General features: G+C 34.8%; 1 protein-coding gene across 4 annotated transcripts; it reads right to left on the bottom strand.

The window, feature by feature from the left end:
* Positions 1 to 14: 14 nt before the first annotated feature.
* On the bottom strand, positions 15 to 19953 carry LOC120624151 (NADH-cytochrome b5 reductase 3). Of its 4 annotated transcripts, XM_039890522.1 has the most exons (14): positions 19755 to 19953; positions 14903 to 15034; positions 14497 to 14647; positions 14097 to 14218; positions 13059 to 13143; positions 12719 to 12963; positions 12252 to 12464; positions 11573 to 11742; positions 9868 to 10052; positions 5715 to 5937; positions 5053 to 5171; positions 3648 to 3852; positions 1715 to 1909; positions 15 to 1047 (listed from the first exon to the last, which is right to left on the bottom strand). In XM_039890522.1, the coding sequence occupies exons 1-14, from the start codon at positions 19790 to 19792 to the stop codon at positions 875 to 877; spliced, it is 2256 nt and encodes a 751-aa protein (XP_039746456.1). In that variant the 5' UTR covers positions 19793 to 19953; the 3' UTR covers positions 15 to 874. The 4 variants fall into 4 exon arrangements, with proteins under 4 accessions (XP_039746456.1, XP_039746454.1, XP_039746455.1 ...); XM_039890520.1 differs by lacking the exons at positions 9868 to 10052; positions 11573 to 11742; positions 12252 to 12464; ... (4 more) ...; positions 14903 to 15034; positions 19755 to 19953 and adding an exon at positions 6693 to 7149 and having other exon boundaries at positions 19 to 1047; XM_039890521.1 differs by lacking the exons at positions 9868 to 10052; positions 11573 to 11742; positions 12252 to 12464; ... (4 more) ...; positions 14903 to 15034; positions 19755 to 19953 and adding an exon at positions 6483 to 6630 and having other exon boundaries at positions 19 to 1047.
* Positions 19954 to 23336: the final 3383 nt, after the last annotated feature.

The following is a 23336-nucleotide window of genomic DNA, read 5'->3' as shown; positions in this document are numbered from 1 at the left end:
AAAAATATAATACCTATATAATAATATAATAGTTTATTGCCTTATAAAACATTTACCACTACAACCAGTTCAAAGATTCAACATACCTATATCTAAGAAGCGTTAACAATAGAATTATTATACAAATAACAAAAATTATGAACAACCCAGTGGCGTGCACTTCATACATGCACAGAAGCACTGCCTACCCTAAAAAAATTGAATAACTTATAAAGGCGACGGACCTTGATGACCTTGGTCAAGAACCCTGTTTTCACGCCACTGAGACAACCTTTTTAAATTACGTAACGTGTTTTTTTGAATTTTCTGTCCCTCCCCCCCCTGTCGTGTCGAAAAAAAAAAGCGTGATATTGGCCGAGACCCCCCCCTCTCTCCAACGTAAGATTAGATGAGATTTGACTCAACCAAAGGGGGGAGGGCCCCCTTCAACATCTCACGTATTTTACTCGTATGAACGCTCCCTTTGTAAGCTTTGGTCATATAAAAAACTAGTATCAATGTAAAATGCTGAACGCACATAATCGAAGTGTCGTTGGCTGTATCTTAAAAATACTACATACTAGTAGACATGTTGCGTTAGTCTCTGAGATGTGACTCAGGTTGTCTAAGTGACCAATCCTGTCTATAGACAAGTCACTGACTACAGGTCGATTGCGAGACCAAAAAATGCATATATAAGGCTCCAAATGGGGAAGTGGGGCCGGGCCACATGTATTAGTCACTAGTGTAACGTAAGACAACGTTGCGCAAAATTCTGTGCGCAAACAGTGTGAATTCGGTATACCTACGACGGAATGTACGTAATGAATGAACAAAATTCGATCGAGTTTGTAAAATGCCAGAGTTTAATAATTCTATAGATTTCACGTGTAAACTAGTATGCGAAACGTAGATTCTCTGCATAACCTAATTTATCTAAGGCAGGGTTACACGCGAAGTTTATCATTGGGGGAGGTCCACACATGAGTACAATAACGTCATCGCCGGGAGGAAATAAATGGTTCTTGATCATCTCATCGTTGATAAAACCTGTGCTGTATGGCCAACCTGAAAATAATACATTCAATGATACAGTAACATTTAGTTGAAAATACGTTATAATTTAGACGACTGGTTTTCACTAAATCGGATGCCTGATAAAAAACGTTTCACCAACTTTTAGACAATGACTATAACCATCGAAAGTTACGATGTAATGTTTAAAAAACTCGTAAACTGACATTTAACAAAAGCAAAAAAAAAAATTTTTTTTTAAATTTTAAACAAGAAATTTAAAATATGAGAATACAAACACAAAACACGACACGACAACTAGTGGCAGGTTTTTGTGATAGCACGTTAGCGTAAATACCGCCGTGCCTATTTCTGACGGCCTGAGAGGCGTGGTCGGCGATATAGTTACAGGCACAGGACACAGAGCCAGTGGCATGCACTTCCTACCCTAAAATTGATACATAACTCGTATATGAGCAGAATTTATGTCGTTTTATGCAATTCTCCTGTTGTATGCATACCTTGGTAAGAAACCCAGTGCACGCCACTGCACAGAGCGGCACTTTAAGATGTGTCCCTTGCCGTTCGAAGTGTTGCTCTGTTCATTGGCAATGCTTTCCGATTTACCATCAGGATTGTCAGATGAAAATCGGAAAGCATTGGCTTAAAAAAAAAAAACTGCACCCTACACAGAGGCAAAAAATAATGATAAGCGACTTACCTTCAGTTGCTCTATCAATAGTGTACCACAGTTTAAACTGTTCGGGATGCTCCCTTTGATATTTCTCAAGCTCGGGTCTCACAAGGATATCTTGTTCAGTTTGATTTGCGAACAACAAACTCAACTCAGTTTTGTCCGATGGATCTGTGCATATATGCCTTACAAGTTGTAGCATTGGTGTGATACCAGTGCCGCCTGAAACAGATATATCACATAATCATATTTCAAAACAAACTAATTAAACATTCTAATTGATTACTTATGACAACCCTATTGAAGATAAAAGACCGACACGTGCATAGTACCTACGCTACGTCCCTTGACTTTACTTTTGCATGTGATGTTGGCAGTATCTGATTTATTTTAGTAAAAACTAATGGTTTAATTAACTCTAAAACCTGTGAAGTAATATTTCGGTTTTCATTTACACAGAGGGATTTAGAGCATTCGATCCGCGCTACTCTAATACTGTTATCACATTTTCGTGATAACATAAAGTTCTACACGGCATATGGGAACAAAACAAAAATCATGATAGCAAAACCTAATTTTTAACCATTTCGGTTCCGACCCAGGAAAAAAAATAACCAGTAGACACTAGTACATCGTTAGTCCAGTGGCTACTCACCGTCACTATAGAGCGTGATATGACCAAATTGGATTTTGCAATTTTTTTTTTTTTTTTTTCAATATTTATGTTGCTTTCAGTATAAGTTAAATTGTATATCTTTATGTGTTTTAACGTACACTTGAAGGAAGAACCAGTACTTTAATTAGTAATTATTTTTTTTTTTACCAAGATATTATGTTATCTAATTATAATAACTACATATCCATATAGTTATTTATATTTTATCGCAATACTTTAATTAATGAGTAAGGAAACGCACTTAAAAAAAACATCTGAAATGTAAAACGTATTTTAAGAAATATGGTCAAGAATCTCATCAATAAGATATCTTTTTTCGCTGTTAAGAACTACCGACATACATTTTTTAATACTTTAGGTTCTTCAAACCTCATTTAGTAGCACTCAGCGGCGTAACATAAATAAACAACTTGACTCTTTATCACTATCATTTAATTCGTCCTACAAGATTTAGAGGTCAAATCAGATGACAGTTAGGTAATATATAACTGGACAGAGAAAAGATATAGTAAATCGGTTATCTCGTATAGCTGAATAGAAATATATTCATTGCGATTATATGGTGGTACTAAAATTAAATTCAAAACTAGACAAAATATTGATAATAATCAATGAGACCAAATTATCTTTACGTGACAATTATTATCATAATAACCTACTGATAAAAATATCATTGAAACTTCGAGACACTAAGCACATAGATAACATTTATTAGGTATATAGAATTCTAAAATATTTTAGCCCAATAGATAAGATCGTGTAAAAAAAAAAAACCGCAAAGCTAGTTTTCCTCTATTGTATGGCTTTTATACTCGTACCTAAGTGGTAAGACGGCAAAATTAGGAATACATTGTGAGCTAAAACTTATTATTCAAAATTCTAAAAGGTTGATAAAAATTGACAGAGATGTGTAAAGGTCATTAAATGTCGATATTTAACTATTTTATTTTATTTCACTATTTTATTTCATTCTACTACAATTACCAGCAGGGTAACCTTTGGCGGTTAAATTAAACCCTAACCCTAATCGTTTTCTACGCGACTTCGTGAACGGTACGTGTGTGGTAACTAGCCACAACCTCCCGGAGAAAATTCACTGACCATATGTTCCAAAACGGCCCAGGTTTGATCCTCTACCTCTCATTTATAAGACCAAAAAGATCACCACAGCTTCAGGGAATTCAACAAAAGGAATAATTAATATTTAAATAAAATAATCTTTGCTCAAAATTTCCTCTCTTTGATTTTAAAATAATAGTTTTAAATAAATATTTTTACACTGACCTGCAATCATATTCAACTTTTTGGTGGTGATTTTGACTGGTGGATCTTTCCTTAGCTTCTTTATCAGGAATGCACCATTGTTCACATACTGCAGTCTACCAGACGGCCCGCGTACATCAATAGTGTCACCTAGCTTCATGTTTTCCAAGTATTGTGACATTTTACCTCCCTCAGGGAATTTGGGATGGACATTTTTGAAATAAACCTATAAGGGCAAAAGTCTTTAGACATAAAAGTTTGCAAAAGTATAGAAGTAAGTTGCTTAGAGTGATATTGATATGATATAATCCAAATAAAAGGCCAAAAAACCAACATCATAGTTAAACAAACATTCAAATAACATTAGATCTGAGAGGTGAGAACATAACGAAGGTGTTGTACAAGCAGTTGCTGGTAGGAAAGCATGCTCTCAGCTCTTATATGACTGTCACAAAGCCCTAAAAACATTATCTGGCCCCGATAACATCACCTTAAAGTGAAACAATGGACACGCCCCCGTCCCAGGTAACAAGGCAGCTGCCTAATTTCATTCATTTCAGTCTAAGATGACAGGGCCTAAACAAGCAAATATGGTTGCACGAATTAACAATTATGGGCAAATACAGGTGACTAAGGGAAGTAGCTAAGTATTCCCAAATACGAACTATCAACTAACACTATGCCGCCTAGATAGTTTCACTCAGGAAGATGGTACTAATAACAGGGCACAGGCCAAACAGACATCTTTACTTCCATTATAGGTTAAATTGACAGGCCTTTATGTAGAGCATGAATTGCAGCAGATGAAATATGGGTGTAGCCTAACAAAACAGACTCTAATTGTGATCCCCACAACCATTACACAATTATTGTGATGTCAAGTCATTGTAATTAGTTATTTTCTCAGGTTACTTTTGTATGAAACTAAAATGTATGTGAATTATGTACTTGAAATTATTATCCTTTCTTTAAATGAGAAATAATAGTGATCCAAGTCCAAATACCCCCTTTCGAAATTATGTGTGTGTGAGTGTAGTTAACTTTAACTTTATATGTATGGCTGCTAACACAGCTAGTATATTAAAATGAATAACATAAGACAATAATCAAGAACGAAACTAAATATGTAGTTAATAATATTATAACGATATTGAAATAGGAGCAAGAAAAATTGCTACAAAGATAGTAATGTTTTTCTTTTGTACTGGTTCCATCAAAAGAAAACTTTATTAGGTAAATTGTAATTAATTTTATAATGATATTACTAGTCTATGAAAGAAATAAACTCATAATCTCTGTGCATAACCAGGTTCTGGCTATTATTTAACCAGACTGGTTATTCTTTGTTATTAATTAGTTGGTAAACCTCTAAAGTTTTTCAGTTCAGTTTTTATAAAAAGTGATTATTAAATCTCTTTTTGTTTACCTTTACAACCAAGTCAACATAACCTTTTTCCTCATCACTGGATACTGGAGTGTAAGCTCTGATAATAAGGTCATCATCTATTTTGACTGATAGATGTATATGTTGTCCTATGGGTAGTCCTGAAATAATAAAGCTACTGATAACACCACTTCAAACGAGGATCCACCTTATCGAAATGCACTTACAAGTATTATTTGCAATATGATTATTTGAAAAACAAAAGGTAAGCATATTATAAGCACAATATCAATACAAACATTAACTTTATTTGTGATGTTATATTGTTTGCTATATTACATATAAATTGTACACAAAACAAAATGTACTAGCAATTTTTTGATAGATTTTAAGTAGTTTTCCCTAAAAAATATATTAGGCGTTTAGATTCATTTGTATCCTTCACTTAGCTATCAGCCATATTAACTTATAGGTATAAGCAAGATACATTGCAAACATTTCTAATAAACAGAAATATAAATAAGACGGTTGATCTTTGAGACTGTGTTACAACATAAAAACAAAATGGTCAACTTAATAATATTAGTATAGATAATTCGGAAATTCAATAAATAACTAATACAAGCTTATAACTGAGAAAAGAACATAAGATTAAGATATAATTATCATTTTGAAATTGATGCATCTGACAATCACAAACTTACCCAAAACATGTTCTGGAGTGGGTAGGCCCAATCGGAATCTTCTTGTATCATGGCTGATTTCCTCACGTTCAGTTAACGGTAAAGGATACTTTACATTTGAATCCACTAATGTTATTAGTGGCTTACTTTTCCTGAGGGTTTTTGTCTTTTTACCCCATACAAGGTGTGCCAAAACCGATGTTAAGATTACCACAGCCCCAACTCCAAACACAATAGGTAGTACCTGTGACAAATAATTTCTAGTTATTATCTAAAACTGAATCAAACGCAAACACTAAAGTAAAGCCCATTTGCACACAATCTTAATACATCTCAAAATAAGAATGATAGAATTCTCTTAAAATTATAAAATATTTATTTAAAACCAATGTTTAACTTTGACACGGTTTCTTGGATATAAGATATGAGATTTTATCAAACTTTGTTACTTATAACTTTTATTTATAAAGGCTCTGTTTTACGCACTGGAATTGTATTAAGGAAATCCGATAACAGTGTGTTACCCATGTTATCAAAATACCAAGTTTGGTAAGCACGTCAGATGAACTTCGCGTAATAGTTTAGAATCCGTAATTAAGCGCGAGCATGACAATGAACTTAGTTTAACTTTGTGATGTACATAATTAACTATCGAATAATCGAATGTTGTCGTGAACGATACAACCCACGTCAAGCTAGCTTCGCGATGCTAGAAATGAATGATAGCATCAATAACTAAATAACCACTTGACCATACAATGAGGAAATCAGAATAAATTATGTACTAACCAAACTCATTATTATTGTTAAAAACTAGCTATCCTACGGATCTAAGAGATACTACTGGACTAAAAATACTTGCAGTTTTTCTTTTTATCCAGTAAAGCGATAAGAAAACAACAGTCACGGCACACGTAGAGATTACATACGACAATCAATCCAAACAATTTTATTTTATGTAATATAATCAAATGTTATCTACAATAATTAAACACTCACATAATTAGGGCTCGCATTCATATTTATCTATATAAATAAAATCACTTGATAGGATACCACAATCACAGAAGTAATTTCAATAACTAATCACTTTTTATAACCATGTGGGTTTTCAACTTTTCAGTTTTTATTCGTTCTGTAAGTATTGTATTGTTGTTAAATCAAGGTTTCGTGCATTGTAAGATGTGTCACGCAATGTGAGTAGTGAGTCGAGTGAATTGGACGTGCTAAAAAATCTTGCTGTTACCGCACCGGTAAATGTAACTTGTCCAAAACCATTTAACATGAAAATACAATCCAAGAATAGATCACTGGACGACTGCAAAACCATGCTTGCTTCGCTGTCTGACCTAGATTAGAATTTAGAATTTTGTTCGCACTTCTTGGAAGTCAGAATGACGCAGATCCGATGTATTTCTTTGGTATTCTAATTTCTAAACTATATTAATTTCTAGAAATTTGTAATGAAAAAATAAAAATAATTCTAAATATTCTTTAGCTATAAATTTACTTTTGGAAAATATCCATTTACAATATTATTCATCCATTTACAATTTTGTTTGGATATTTAAAACTGGCGCGTCTTTTATTCGTTTTTTTAATTATCTGTCACGGCTCTAGATACTAACAAAAGCTATAACGACATGCTTTATAAGGCTATAATGAAGCCTTGAATACACAATATGCTACTAGAATACTGTATGCCTGTTGGCTAATAGGTAGTTTGCTGATATAAAGCATGTATTGCTCATCAAGTGTAGAAACACATAGGTCTTGTATCTGAAAGTGTACATTTGCTTTTGAAAGACGTCGAAAGCGTACCTAACTACCTACTACAGAAACCGACAGAAACATACATAGAAAAAAAAAAAGTTGATAGGTACCACAGACAAACAGTTAAGCACTGAGGTCTGTAGTTTAACCTCAGAATAATGAACAGAATAGAATCAGGACTAAAATAAAACTAAGTTATCTTCTTAGACTCAATTTCAATCAACAGTATAGCCTCCTCAATTTTAATAGTATTTCACTATAGCGTTAGTGAAACATTACAAAATTACTGTTAGTTTCTAGTATTTTACAAAGGATAACGAAATTAAATGCAATAATCGAATGTTTAGGTATTATAATACCAACAATTTAAAAAGTATTTGCTAAACTTTTTTTCCGGGCAATCCACAACCGTCGCGTCGTTAGATATATTAAATATTTTTATTATCATGTGTTGCTACGTGTTTTTTTTTGTTGGAATTCTTGTTGGAAATCTTCCAGAAAAATGTGAAACTATACTCGTGAATAAAATAGTGAAGCGTTTAGTTAAAATATCGAAATATTAGATAAAGACAATAATTGTTCAGTAAAAATAAATATGGAATGGTCTGCTAAAATGGGAAATAATTAATTTTAACTGGTAATAATTAAAAACATACTAAGGAAATTTAAAATTAAAGCGGTTAAATTAAAATACTGGACAATTTCTCTTATGATATATATGGCTAATAACCCAATGAGGTGTCCCTGCTATCTCACGCGGAGGGCGCAGTGGATAGACCCAGGTGGTAACTGACCCAAAGCGGTGGAAGGTCCGACCAGGTATGTGACTGGCGAAAGGGCGCGGGCGGCGAATCTTTCGCTGCTGGAGTGTGGTGGTGGGAGGACTTGGTCGGTTGTCCCCATCAATTGGAGGGTTTGTGTCCCATCCAGGAATAGGGCTGTAGGGTCAGGTTGACGGCGGACGTTCGCTGCGTTCGCCGTTGGTGATTGAAGGCCGGGGGCTGGAGGGTGTTTCTTTTCCACCTGTTATGCTCCTGGTGCCTTCGAGGGACTTGTGGGTGATGGGAACGGGGTTGTCCGTCACCCACAGTACGGTTCTTGAGATGGCTGGCGGGCTACTGTTCCAGCACACTTCTTACTGGCGAAACTGGGTACGTCGTAAGTCTGGATGGGTCTGCTTCGGCGGACTCCGCTGGCGGAGTCGCGGTTGTGTGAATGCGCTCCTGTTGTTCCATCCCTAAGCGGAGAGTTGGAACACCGTGGGGTTTTATTCAGCAAGAGTCTGACATAATCTCTGCGCCTCCCCGCGGGGTAATCAGGAGGATTTCCCCACGAAAATAAATAAATTAATTAAGGCTTTTACAAGATTTGTTTTTGAGTTGTTCGCCACAGTACCTACGTTCATTCACTCAGTATTTTAGTAAGCCATATTCCGTAATTACGTTACGTTTCATACAAATCAGCTCATTTAAATATTGTCCTTAGCTAATTTGTCCTTAGCTAATTACTATGGGGACATGTTGCGGACTATTTCCATCTTGGTTTCGATTTTCAACCGAAATAGTACACGCCGTAGCGCATATTTTGCGTCAGCGTTTTTAATCAAAAAAATATTATGGGATCTAGGGATAGGACAGTTCTATTATTATATGAAATAAACGGGAAATTCGCATTCTGCCCCAACTCCCGGGGTATAATGGGAAAGGAAATCAAAGCACGGAGTGATACCTTTCATTGGCATAGTTCACAGAGAAGGACGCTGTCGTCTAACCGTACTATCTAAACCTGCTCATGCCAAATTTCTTATACATCAGTCTTGTATGGTGAGGCTGAAAGGATTTCCGCTATCCTCGCTTTCTTGTGCCTTTTCATTCCAACCTTTTCATCGAGGATGTGGTGAAAAAATTGTGTTAACAGTAGTACGTGTAGCAGAAAAAAATATTCTGGAACGTCCGCGGGTAAAGAATTAGATACTTAACTTTTATAAATAAATAGATATCACAAGATATTATACCATTTTATTAGAATTATAAAACAGATTAACAAATATCTTATTATAATGTATTACTGTAGATTTTTAAGGTACTATTAATCACTTTAAGCATTGAGATGGTGTAACATCTAGGTATAAAAACTGACTTGCGACAGACATTCTATCGGGACATCTGTAAAGACTGCATTCTCACATCCTGTATGTAATACCATCTCACTGCAATGTAAGTAGACCATTTTAAGTTAAATAATTAAAAAATGTAAAAATAATACTTGATTCCTACATCTGTCACAATTATTTACAAACTCATCAAACATTACACTTATTAAAACTATTATCACCTGAAATCACACGTTAAGTAGTCCTAATAATTTCTCTAATACTCTGCATAACTCCAGTTACTAAAACGAAGATACCGAAGACGATGAGAGAAGCATCCTTGACTAGGATGTAGTTAAACTTTCCAAGTCCCCGCTCCCAGCAGAAGATGAGCTCCATTAGCGAAGGAGCAATAAGGCCCAGAAATGAATAAAAGAATGCACCTTCGAGCCCAATCACTTGTTCTAACCGTGGTAACGAGGCGGCCGCAATCACTGAAAATACAAAATCTTTATATGAAACCCTATCTTTGACAACTGCCGTGTGACACCGCATTGTTTTAAATGAATCCACATCACAATCATTATTAGTAATAGTGCTTTTGTAACAGAGTTCTTCCAGGGAAGTACTACCGCAGAAATATGCATATTTCTGCAGCAGTATTCCGGTCCGGTTCCGGTAAAGTGCGTGGTTGCCGGTGTAATTAAAGGTGTTCTTAGCATGCCCTGCGAAGTTTTGCTTTTTTGTAGGCGTTGGTTGGATGGACTTGCCATCTGCTTGGTCCTTCAATTATAAAAAAAAATCCCAGTTGTTTTTGTAGCGAATTGGTAAATGTAAAAAAATAACTTCTTTTTTTTTAAACATTTGCATGCTATTCATGGTTCATTGTAACTTGGTATTAATTACATTTCAATAAGATCTTGCTCTGTACCCCTGCAATCTCTTACAAAAACTTACAAATACAGGAATTATTATTATTATTAAAATCATTATTGCGATTTTTGGCCACTTGTGTCCGCCTTAACTCATTATTATCTTCATGCCTGTAAGATGACTACCCTTGGTATAAGATTTGTTCACAAACGTGGAGTCGCTTTCACGTATCGTAACATTATCCCGTATCGTTTTGGAGTCTCAAATTTTGTGTTACAGATTTTATCTAGCAATAGCAGTAGCTTTAAAATAATTGTGGCCAAATTGACTACCACACGGAACGGGGACGGGCGCTTTAGTAGGACGCATTATGAGGTTGACGTATTGGCCTCATCTCATATTGGGGAGACAGCATCAAACCGGGAGCCATATTTGTTCCATCTGCCGTGGATACCCTGCGGCCATTGATTCTAATTGCAAAATAGTTACATCGCGGTTGATAGCCTCATCTGGTGACAGGAGGTCTGGCCCATTTATTGCACAAATAATCTGCTTAGCTGTTCAGCGCGGACATGCAGCCAGCATTCTTGGCACCATTACACGCGGGCATAAACTTTACAGTTTAGTTATATTGTAACATTATCAATGAAAATATACTACGATAACTTCCATTTTGCTAATAAGTACTAAGGCTAGGTTAGCAAAGTCCATTACTTTTCCTTTGGTGGACATTTGCGTTACTTCATGAATTATTTATGTTATATTAATTCTTTTAACTGAAGTGGCATTAAACGTTTACCCCGCACCAGTAAACTTAGCGTTGGTTGGCCCCCAACGAGATGGAAAGACGAAATCCAATGAGTCGCTGGGTGCCGCAAAAATAAACGGCCTAGGACCGTGCATTTTGGACCTCCCTACAAAGGACTTAAATCCAGCTGTGGACGTCAATCGATTGAAGTGATAATGACGATGATCGATTGTTTTTCCTATATTAGAGAAGGACCCTTTAATTGGATCGTTTGTCAGGCGAAACAAAAGTTCGCTGCCATTTGATTTTTTATTACTTACTCGGTAGCATTTTTTTAGTCACAATAGTCATTTTACAAGGTACCATTATTTTACTAAAACACGTGCTACCTACCAGTTAAAATAGCGAAGAACGCTCTCATAACGCCCTGAGCAATATTATGGTATTTTTGGCCTACGAAATGTTTTGTATTACGCCACACGATTTCCATTGGCACGTAGAACTGTAGAATGTAAGTGAAGAAGATTGCTAAGATGATGAATACTTTTGCCATTAATGCTGGTCTGGAAAGAATTATAAAAATAATTAAACAAAAAATATCTTTTATAATGAGCGAACGAAAAAAACATAGAGGAGTCTGCACACGTTTTAAATTGAATCACAAAATACATGATTGGTGCTAGTGACTGTCATGCAACACATGGTTGGCCAGCAGTTAATCCGTTATCATTGTGAATAGCCAACTAAACGCATGCGGGGAACGCTTTTTATGCTATGTTGTCGTTAGGCTATTTTTGAGCATTAGTTATGTTTTTTTCTTCTTATATATTAAAATGATCAATTTGATAACAGAACACCCATGACTTTCAAGTCCCTTAAAAGAAAATATTTTTTTTTATTGAAATCAAAATAACGTACAAACCATATATTTTTATGCGATATAACTGAACTTTATTTAAACAGTTTAATAGTAGGTACGTAAGCTACGTAAAATATCTTGTTTTAAATGATAATTATTTTTTAATTTGCTTTATAATTAACAAAATCTGATTATAATGTTTGTTATACTTACATTTCTTCGGTAGGCAGATTCAGCGTAATACTTCCTTCTGCAGCCTCTCCATACCGTAGGTATCCCAAAATCCCCATGATCATGTAAAGTAGGACTACAATCGTCATTGTGATATTTAATACTCCTGGACAGCCCAGGAAATGTTGAGGTTTAGCCATAGTGTTCTCTACTGGCAGCACTACTCCAATGCCTTCCATTGCGAATATAACTGTACTAAAAAAAAAACAAATTCAGTGTTACTTTATCATAAAAAAGTAAAATATAATATAGTTAAAAAACATTGCTGGTGGCTCTCACAAAGATCGTTATGGAATATGGTCGTAATATCTAAGGGGCTCATGGCCGTAAGGTATAGGTACTTCTCTTGGTAGGAAATTTTGAATTAAATGTCTATTAATATTTTAAATGTAATTATAATGAAAACATCCTTTAAATATACGAATTAAATAACAACAAAATGCACTAACCCGATAAATAGTGGTAAACGTCCAACGGGAACAGACATTGGTCTTGAGTCGAAACTAGGGAATTCGGCGCCAATGTAGTACAGGCAGATCATAAAAGTTAAAACCAATAACACATTGGCAAACCCAGAAAAGGGAGCTATATATTTGAGATTCTTGATTTGCGTGAATATTAAAATTGGCACCAGGAACATTAAGCAGTACAATGTGGTAGTAAGACTGTTGTTCTTATAAAAATAATCGACGATCTGAAAAATGCAATTTTAGTTATTTCAAATTGAAATGGAAATCACTTGGAAAATTAATAGTGATGTGATATAGTGTTGAAATCTGTCCAAAATACCTGCTGAACGGATTCCACGAGCAGGATGACATAGACAGCACAAGCGCCAAGAATTGTGATGGCCATCGCCCAATCTATAAATATCCTGAAACATGATTGTGTAGATTCATTCATGTGTCATAAGCTCATCAATTTAATAGACAATTGCGGTATTAAGTGATGAAAAATGTATAAGAAAGCTTGACGTTCCGATCACTGGTAGTGGTAGGTCGTTGATTTGATTTTGAAAAGATTGTTTGATTTATCACAAATCAGCGTACATGTATAATGCATTGAAACTCTGACCATCCTCATCTTTATATCAACCGATGGACTTCCATTGTTGAAAAAAGGTCTTTCCTTCCTCTTCTTCTCCCTCGAGATCCTGCAAGGTCTCAAAAATTCAACGGTCTTGTGCAACGTGCGTCCAGTTGCTCCGTGCGACTCACATGAGGTTTCTTGTCTACCAAGTTTCCCGCAGAGTTTCGCGATGCAAGGTCACCATTCCAGCACTTAACGATAATTATCACGCAACTCTTAGTTCACGAATATATCAGGTGTAAGGAGATGGATAATTACCGGGATTGACGGGTAAACGGGCTCTCCGAGCCACAGAGGAAACGTAAACGCCAAATTTAAATCCAAAAAGTCGTACTTCAGTCTTACTTTACCGAATCATTATAATTTCCAATATATTTCGCTACAAGGAAAAGTCAATAGCGTTAGTACAACATAATATAGTGTACGAACTGCTATTTACATGGGGCATGTATCAATAAAAAAAACTAACAGATGAAGAAAGGAAAGAATAAAATTAATACTGAGGTGCATTGTCTCTAGGTCTAAAAATTATAAGATTTTTCTGAGTAGATAATATTATATCTATTCTTTAGAATCTATGGCGATGGTGGGTCTTTACAATCAATCTTTTAATGAATATGGCATTGACTTCGATATCAGATAGATATTGCGTGCTAACAAAAAATGTCTGTCCCATCAATATTCGATTTGAGAATCTTGGGTATTCGATTCATTTTATACGAAAAACTTAGTTTTTACCTCATAACTTTTGACATTTTCCGTAACGGCTGAGGACCCGTTGCAAATACTGCTTCAACAGTTTCCGCATATCCAAGAGATGGAACTTTTGTAACTCTGCATACATCTTGTGAAGTTTTAACCTGCAAATTGTTAATACTTATTAAACATTCCAATTAATCTTATCAGGAGTAAAATGGATTTTCAGAGCAATCGATTTGATGATTGAAAGATCGATAAATTTTGAATGATAAGACCAACTTCTATTTGTAGAATATTATGTTAGTGGGAAAACCTCAGAACGCCAAAACTTTTTATCCCTATTACATAAGAGAGGTTCACTTTGTCAACCAACTTAAATATAAAAGAAATGTCAAGGTATATTTTGTGGATTGCTAATTGTAAAAATTAATATAATTACCAATAAATAAACACAGTGCGTACATATGTATCCTAGGAATATTGTGCCGAATATACCAACAATTGTCCCAGCGTTTTTGAATGCAGCAGGCATTGCGAGTATTCCTGAACCCAATGAGGATTTTAAAAGATTGGCAAAAGATCTGATGTCCCTGAAAGTGTATAAAAAATGTAATTAAAAGCTTCTTTCCAAACATCAACAAAGAGATTGTTTGCAGCAATAATTTGCAACTGCAATTTGCATGCCTACAATTTGCTGTTCTTATTTCTTGATGTCTTGTTTGTTTGTATTATTTTATGGTTCCTGTATTTTTTTACATTTAAGAACCTAGCGTTTATTCTGCTCCATTTTAGTTGATTTGATTATTGTTTCCTTATCTAGCAAAATGTATGTATCTAAAACTTACGAATTAGGATGTTCCATTTTTCTATTATGAAAAGGTTCGTAGGCATTTTCAACTTCATTTTCTTTACATTTTGTGTTAATTGTGTTGATTGAAATTGTAGAAGGGAAAACTCCATTTTCTGTGATGACTGCTCTGTGAAAAAATATGTTTCTATTATTATCTTTGTACATTAAGATAATCTAAGTTATTCTGATGTGTAAGCTATATTACTATAAAGTTTTATATAAATCCATTCAGTAGTTTTTGCGTGAAAGAGTGACAAACATTTATACATCCTCACAAACTATCAAGTTTATAATATTAGTATACACAATAGGAAAGTAGGATCTAATGGGATTTGGGACAGAACGGCTAGGCTGTTGGCGTGTCGCCACATGTTCTATAATTGTTATATTATAACTGATTTATAAAATAAACAATTTTTAAGAATGTTTTAATTTTGAACTTTGGTTTGAAATGAAAATGAAACATTTTAACATTTATTTTTAAACAAAGATTTTAATACTGTAGTACTGTGATACTTTTGAATACTGTATTGCTTATCTTATATAGTTTCGATATTTAACATCTGTAAGCGATGCGCGGCAACTTACTTTCTTCTTGCTTTTTACTAATGTTTGCTTTATTAAAGAATGGAAAGATTTATAAAAAAGTAAACAACTGATATTTTGCTGATTTATAATTCTAATCCTGTATGTAGGTAGCTGAAATACTTACTTAATTATTTACAATTTTACTTTGTTAAATGTATACCTCACATTGAGATGATTCAAGAGTCCGAATAATGGCCTCTTTCTGAGATAACCGCAACTATTCAGTTTTACATAATTGTTTATTTTATAGCCTAGCCTAGTGTTCAGTTGCTGTTGTTAGATTGATAACAAAAGAAATCATTGTTTTCATAGCACATACCTCGCATTGTCTTCACTTTGTCTAGATATTGTGATGATTGGACATTGCTTATTTTAAGTCCAACAAACAATAAGTATATCAATAAACACCAACAATCATTCAATGAACAAACACAATCTGAATTTAGATACAGTACAGTTAGGTAGTTAAATACATGCGTATCTATAATATTTACAGTATGGTATATATATATATAATTTTATATAAATCCTAGTCAATGTATAAAATGCCAAAAATGAGTAGGATTCTTCATATATATTCATACCAACATAAACTTGCTACGATTTATTTTGGTCGTTTGAGTTTGGACTGCATCCACACTTAGCTAGGTACCATCAATAAGGATGTAGTCGAGTCGAGAACTTGCAAATCATTATCAACATAGGCTTCCTGTCCTAGAGGATACGCGCCTCCTGGGTGGGAACGCTGTTCTAACGGCTAAACGTGCCCTCCGAGGCAAAGCCATATTCCAACTTCTGGCGCAGGCAGCAACAATTTTTATTACAAAAGCTCTATACTATGAAATAAAGCCTATACTCCTATATGCTATATAAAATATAGCCTATTCAAATAAAGCCTATGCTATAAAATAAAAATCTATACAAGATATTATATTATTGCTTGTAAGAGATATGTACATAGGTAGGTACCTGTTAGGGAAATATGCGTTTTATCGTAATTGCCACATAAGTATAAATCTATTTAATAATTGCTTAGCGTATTGGCGTGAGTTCTATCTTCCTTTATCTACCAACATTGTTTAGATTTTTTTGAAATATTGATGAAATATATTGTTTTTGTGATATCTTTTCACTGGGACTGGCGAGTGTCTATCGTTCTCTCCGGACATGGTTGCAGGATTGTAATTAATGTTTTTTAATAACGCGATGCTCCGGAGTTGAGTATTTGAACTAATAGACCAACGATGCAGCTACAGTTTATAGCGAATAAACAGAATAAAACACGGGTAAAGGGTTAAAAAGATGAAAACCAAACTAGTATATTTTAAAGTAGGTACGCGGTTTTACGTTACTTTATGCAAATGCGCAGTATCATAGATATCTATTCACTTTACGATATAAGATTAAGATCAAAGAAATAATTACTGCATGGCTTGCGTTAGGTAATAAATTGGAAACACGGTTACACGTTTTACCTGTTGTCAACTGAGGTCAAATAATTAGGAACATACAACTGTGTACACGACTAATATTGAAGCATCAAAAACCACTCCACTTTAGAGTTGTTTTTCGAAATTCAGTTAGTTAGTCACTTCATACCATTTAGCAGTTGGAAGTATGTAGTTTACATCTATTGTTCTAAACGTTTACAATAAAACGGGAAAAGTTTGTGAGCTACCAACATTCCGCAGTCGTAAAGTGAGACGTAAGTTGGGCGTTTTCACTGTTTTTGGACACAATGCACTGCATACAGATTACAATAATTGCTGAATGAGGATTCTATATGTTCTTAATTCTGTGACTTAGGTATATGTATTTAACAGTTTTTTATGTTTGGGTACCTATAAGTTTAACTGTCTCTTTTGTTTAATGGTTAGCATTTTCGATTTATGATTCCTACGTCTTGTATTTTACTTCCGGGTTGGATCAAAATGATAAGGTATTGGGTTGTCCGCCCAAAGAATCTCAGTATCAGTACGTAGTTAGGATTGCCGTTACTCCAGCACATAAAGCCGCCGAGCTCTTTTTTTGATTTATAGCTCTTGACTGCAATCTTAAGGGATGAGGTAGTTAATATTAAATCTTTGGCTTGCGTTATCGTATCGGCTCCTCTTTGACGGTAATGTCTAGCCACGGCCACAGCATTCCACTAGAAATCCAATCCAAAAATCTCTACGATATTTCGGAATTAAAAAAAATCTTGGTTAACTAAATAATATGCACGGTTTTGCAGCTAAATCAAACTTAGCGAAATGTTGCATAGTTAAAGCTTCCTTCCTAGATATATACAACTTGTAAATAAAAACCGAACTTCACAGAATTTAGAGGTACATGTACTGTCTCTTAGACGTATCTGTGAAACCGAAAATCTAACAGTTTAGTGTAAATCACTGCCATAGTTTTTACTGGAAGAAATCAGATACAGCCCTAACATCACATGCAAAATTAAAATCATGTGACTCCGGTCACTTTATTAGGTAAGTACACATCGTTTAGCGTAGGTGCTATATGGCATATGCCCGTATCGGTCTTTTATCTTCAATATGGTCTTCAGTATAGTGGACTCCTTAAGAAATTTACTTATGCATCGTTCAATATTGTTTCGTAATTCTGTTACACGTTGTATTGGTACTTAGGAGAGGTATTTTTTGTTAAGCTAAATAAACGGTAGCCGCGGTATTCTTTTAAAAAACGATAATATACGAAGTTGAGAGCAAAGGCTGGTAAAAAAAAAAAAGATGCATATAAAATATGTGATATCTTCCTTGCACATAGAGGTTCAGTCAGTGATAACTCCACATGTTTGGGATTCTTATACCTTTGCATGTTCTCAGCCTTCTCAGTGCTTCGAAAGTAATTGCATATGATTATTATTTTTGATATGAATACAGCTGTCTACATATAAAAATAAGTATGTTTATTTTTAATACTGTCTCAGTATTTTTTTTATAGATTGTTACAAAGTATTATTTATTGCACGAGTTGATTGCGGTTTATCAATGCAATAGGAATTTGGCACTAATCTCCGTATATTTCGTTGCTAGTTTATTTTTAAAAACGCAAATGCAACGCTACAAAACGCAAATGCACTCCGACGGGACGTGATCTAAAATAAAATTTCAGTGTTCTATTTTGTAGCTTTCTCTTAGATTGGGATATCAAAACTACCTAATGTACGTAGCCTGTAAAAGATACCACATAGAAGTTATTAAGAAAAACAACCGCCAAATAATGCGAATCGGAATAGAATAGGTATAATACAATGCCCTACTAATATATAAACTGGGTCAAACTAAAAACAGTGGGCAGTGGGCATAAGATTTGCGAGCTTGCAATCGTAGAAGTTTTTTTTCGAGTATCGAATCACTGTAACATCAAAGCAAAATGGCCCAAATGTTACTCGATTTAGAGAGACGAATCCTGTATTTTTTTATTGTTACTAGCGGACCCGCGCGACTTCGTCCGCGAAAGAGTCGACTTAAAAAAAATAGTCGTATGTCCAATATAAATGATTCCGAGATTCCAATATAAATGAATCCTAGCTAGATAGATTTATCGCCCCCGAAACCAGCTGTATACTAAATTTCATGAAATTCGTTGGAGCCGATTCTGAGAAACGAGTTACAAATTGCACCTCTTGTAAACTGGTTTTTGATATACCGCAGGTCCGCAGACTTGAATCGGCAAACGTTAAACGATGATCTCATGACGTGAAGAAACTTAAATGACTAAAATCTTAAACGAGATTTCCTTATTTGTCTGTTAATATGGGGTTTCTGTAATCCACCAAATAATACTTGAGTAGCATTGCAGGTCTTTAGCCTCTCAATGCAGCATGAATGTTAATATTATACAGCATTGTTATCATATATTATATTTTTAACAACAAAAATTTGAGCGTTATTATGAAGCATATCTCTATCTGACATCCACGATCTAAACTTCAGAATAATGGTTATTAAAAATGAAAATAGAAATCATGATGCAAACAACTGGTATTCTGGTTTAACAAACCTGCTTTTCCTTTGCAACCTAGTTGAGCGTATTCTGGAAAACTTTGAAATATGACAGACCGAGACAAAATGCTATATTGTTAGTGTTTATTTCTGTTAAGAAATTGTATCATTAAAATATCGTTAATATTCATTCAGCATCTGACTTTCTAAAGTGCGTAGTATGAAATAAGTCTCATAAAAAGTATGACAGAAAATACTAGCGCGTAACATTTTTAACAAAATCCCCAGTAGATAAATACTTACGTGGAGCTGAATTCCTTCATATTGTAACTGTTATTCATGTTGAATGTAAATGAAAAATTGTCACAGGAGAATTCACGTTTGTTTATTTACATTAGTTACGATATATTTACTTTCGGTCTTCACCGGTGCATGTTTCCGAGTGTGCGCACGCACGCAATGACTATTGACTACTGCTCAGCAGAGCTCGAATCTCTAGTTAGCAATACCGTTTATAAATATTGAGACACATGACACAAGTGCTGTAAAGGTTTGGCGTCTTATCTGTATAGTTTATATAAATTAACTCACAGATTTTGCATTGCCTTTTAGGATATAATTATCCTGGAGCTACCATCACGTGTCAAGGGTGGCGACCAAGGGGGTTTGAGTGGGTAAGAATCCCAGAAGATTTCCAGCCCGTAATAAAAAAAAGGATAAAGACAAAAAGAGTCTGTCAAAAACCTAGGACGTTTGCAATGTGCGGATACTTGGAAACTAACGAAAGATTTTCGCATTATTTTCTTGACTTTGTTCCAAGTATGGAATACGTTAGAACTTAGGGTCTTTTCGCCTTTTCGCGTCCGACGCCCAATTCGCGTCCAAACGACGGTACACTGTTTAACAACAGTGAAAAATAACAATACCGACACACCAATCTAAACAAGAGCGCTTCTATTGATGTTCGGACCTATGACAGGTACTCACACACAAACAAAAGATCTGTGCGTGCAACCCAAATTTAATGAAAAATAAACTAATCTTGCGTGTGCAACCAACAAGTGCTGACGCGCGAATCTGTTGTAAAAAAAATAGTGAGCTGCTGTACTTTTCACGGTAAGTATTTAAGGTGTTTATGTGAAATTTAGAATACTTTGTTATCCCTAGACCTTAATTGTAAAACCACACTATAGGAATAACGATGTTTGTGCTTATATTTTTCTACTGACAGTTTTATATAAGGTGGACGCGAACTGGTACATAAAATTTATAAAAAAACCACTTTGCGTCCGCTGTGGACGCAGATTACTCTAACTATTTCTCAGTAAGATTAAGATAAGAGTAAGATGTTTAATTAAATACGATAACATGGGAAAAACAATATAAACTTCCTATCAATTTTAACAACATTAACATGCATAATATGATGGCCGATTTGCGTCCATATTATTAGAAATATAAAAAAAGATAATGAATGTCAAAAATCAGACTTGGACGCACAGTTTTCCTACATAAGAAACCCTATAACATTTTGCGTCCATCTTTTTATCACACGAAAATAATAGAGTAAAATTTATATAATTTTATTTAAATATACTCTTTATAACCTACCTAACCTAAAAATATACAATTATTATACGAAAATTATTTTATGTATATGCCAATATTTGAATTTTGTTCCATTTTTAGGGTTCCTTACCCAAAGGGTAAAAACAGGAACCCAGTACTAAGACTTCGCTGTTCGTCTGTCACCAGGCTGTAGCTCATTGATCGTGATAGTAAGACAGTTGAAATTTTCATGGATGATGTATTTCTATTGCTAAAATAAAACACGGAACGCGCGAGTCCGATTCGCACTTGGCCAATTTTAAAGGCTTTGTACCGAAATGGTAAAATAGAACCGCATAAAGCCATCGACATGATATTCGAAATAATAGTGAATCTATTAATGGAGTTAGTTGGAGGAGAAAAAAAAATATCCTGAAGTGCAATTTATGTTAACTTTTATGATATCAGCAATTAGGTATTAAATAAATGTTTTGATTAAAATCACAAGCTTCCCTTTTTATTTCCTATTTCCCTTCCTAATTATTTCTAAACAGGTGGACGCAATCTGGATTTTGTGGACGCAAAATGGGAAAATCGCCTGTTTCAGCTATTTGTACCTGTGTAGAATAAAACATCAGATGCGTTGTCCAAAACTGTGCATTAAACTTGACAAGACTATATAGGGACTACATTACAACCATATTTGATTAAAAACTACCGCACGGACATTTTTTTTTTCACGTTCAAACCTAACAACTCCACTAAGTGGACGCAAACAGGCGAAATGACCCTATACAATTATTTTACCTAATTATACCCATAAGGTTTATTAGGTAATTCAAGAAAAACTATTTTAGTTTGTATTTATCACACTCCGATGCGATCGTCCTAAGTATTGTGCAAAAAATATGATACTTCCCTATTATCCTATGACTTAGATGTATACCTTAAGATTGTAATAGTGTGGCTGTTTAGTCATCTCCTGGATCGAATGAGCACATTATCTCGTACCTAGTTCGAAAGCATCTTCACTTGAATATTATATTGTACTACCAAACTTTGATCGTTGGGGTTACAAGGTGCTGGAATGGCGACCCCGCAACGGTTGACAACTGTCAACGAGGTTGACATATGACATCAAACCGATAAAAACCAGTACCTAGCCCAGGCCCGTGGATTTTGAAACTCTGTGGAACAGCAGTGGATGGCAATCGGTCCGATGTACACGCTGTCGAAGGTGAAGATTATCCCCATTATCATTAGCGTATAGCCGTTACACTTCTCAGGCCTTCTCAGGTTTGCGTTTTGGCCGGTTTTAACGATTGTTATAACATAAAATAAATTGGCACAAACAATGTGATAAATAAAGAAGTGTATGCCTTTGTTATAATAGATTATATTTTTGTTTCTAAACAACATTCCTTTCTAAGCCAAATAAATAATAGCTTGTGAAATATGCTTTAAGATTGTTCGGTATCATACACCTTTCTTCAAAGCAGGCATGTAAGTAAATAAGTGTCCAACAATCTTTGCCACTTACGCTGAAGGCTCAAGATGAACGTCTTATCACGTTTAATAAAACCATTAGTTATAGAAGTTTTAATGCCATTGATAACGATAATATTACAATGTCTTATCCTCTGAGGCCGCGCCAGATTTACCTACGTAATTATTATTTTTAATGGCATAAAAATGACACTTTGTACACTTGCCTATAAATAGTTCAGTTAGTTAGTTAGTAGTACTATTGCCATAGTTATTTCTGCCGCTAAGCAGCATTGTTGCACTGCTGTTTTCCGGTCTGAAGGGCGTGACGTTACAAGACGTGCTCTTTGTATGCCCTGTAAAGTGTTAAGCGATGGTTTCACTTATAATCATATTCAGCAAAACCACGCGAAATTTAGATAAAACTATACTGATACTATAAACGCACAAAAATAATTATTTAAATCAGTGCTGACTGTGCTGAATTAAGGGATAGAAAGTATCCTATGTCCTACCTCGTAGCATGAACTTAAATAATATTGTTTCATTTAAATTCATTTAGTGGTTTCAGCGTGATGCGCGGCCGAGATTCAGACAGAAAAACAAGCTAGACAGACAGACAGATTGACAAACAGACGGACAAAAACGGAAAAAAATACCGTTTTGACTTCAGTATCAAAATATCTTCAATGTAGTACAGAGCTGGACCCGTTAAAGTTTTACTATAAGTATAGATTATCGCACCTACCAAGTAACAAAGCATTATTTTTAAAAGCTGGCTGAAGTCACGGGAATTGTGATATACGAATAGACACTCACACGTGATCGTCTGTGAAATTTTCAGTGAACTGT

This window comes from Pararge aegeria, chromosome 5 (genome assembly GCF_905163445.1).
Source record: "Pararge aegeria chromosome 5, ilParAegt1.1, whole genome shotgun sequence".
NCBI lineage: Eukaryota > Metazoa > Arthropoda > Insecta > Lepidoptera > Nymphalidae > Pararge > Pararge aegeria.
This window is presented reverse-complemented; position numbering and strand designations above follow the sequence as displayed.

What these genes read in the sequence shown, in the direction of transcription:
- LOC120624151 (XM_039890522.1), bottom strand. Translation starts at nt 19,792, where the DNA reads ATGAATAACAGTTACAATATGAAGGAATTCAGCTCCAC. An exon ending in AATCTGCCTACCGAAGAAAT is followed by an intron (nt 11,743 to 12,251) that starts GTAAGTATAACA and finishes AATTCTTTCCAG; the next exon opens with ACCAGCATTAATGGCAAAAG. An exon ending in AAAGTTGAATATGATTGCAG is followed by an intron (nt 1,910 to 3,647) that starts GTCAGTGTAAAA and finishes TATCTGTTTCAG; the next exon opens with GCGGCACTGGTATCACACCA.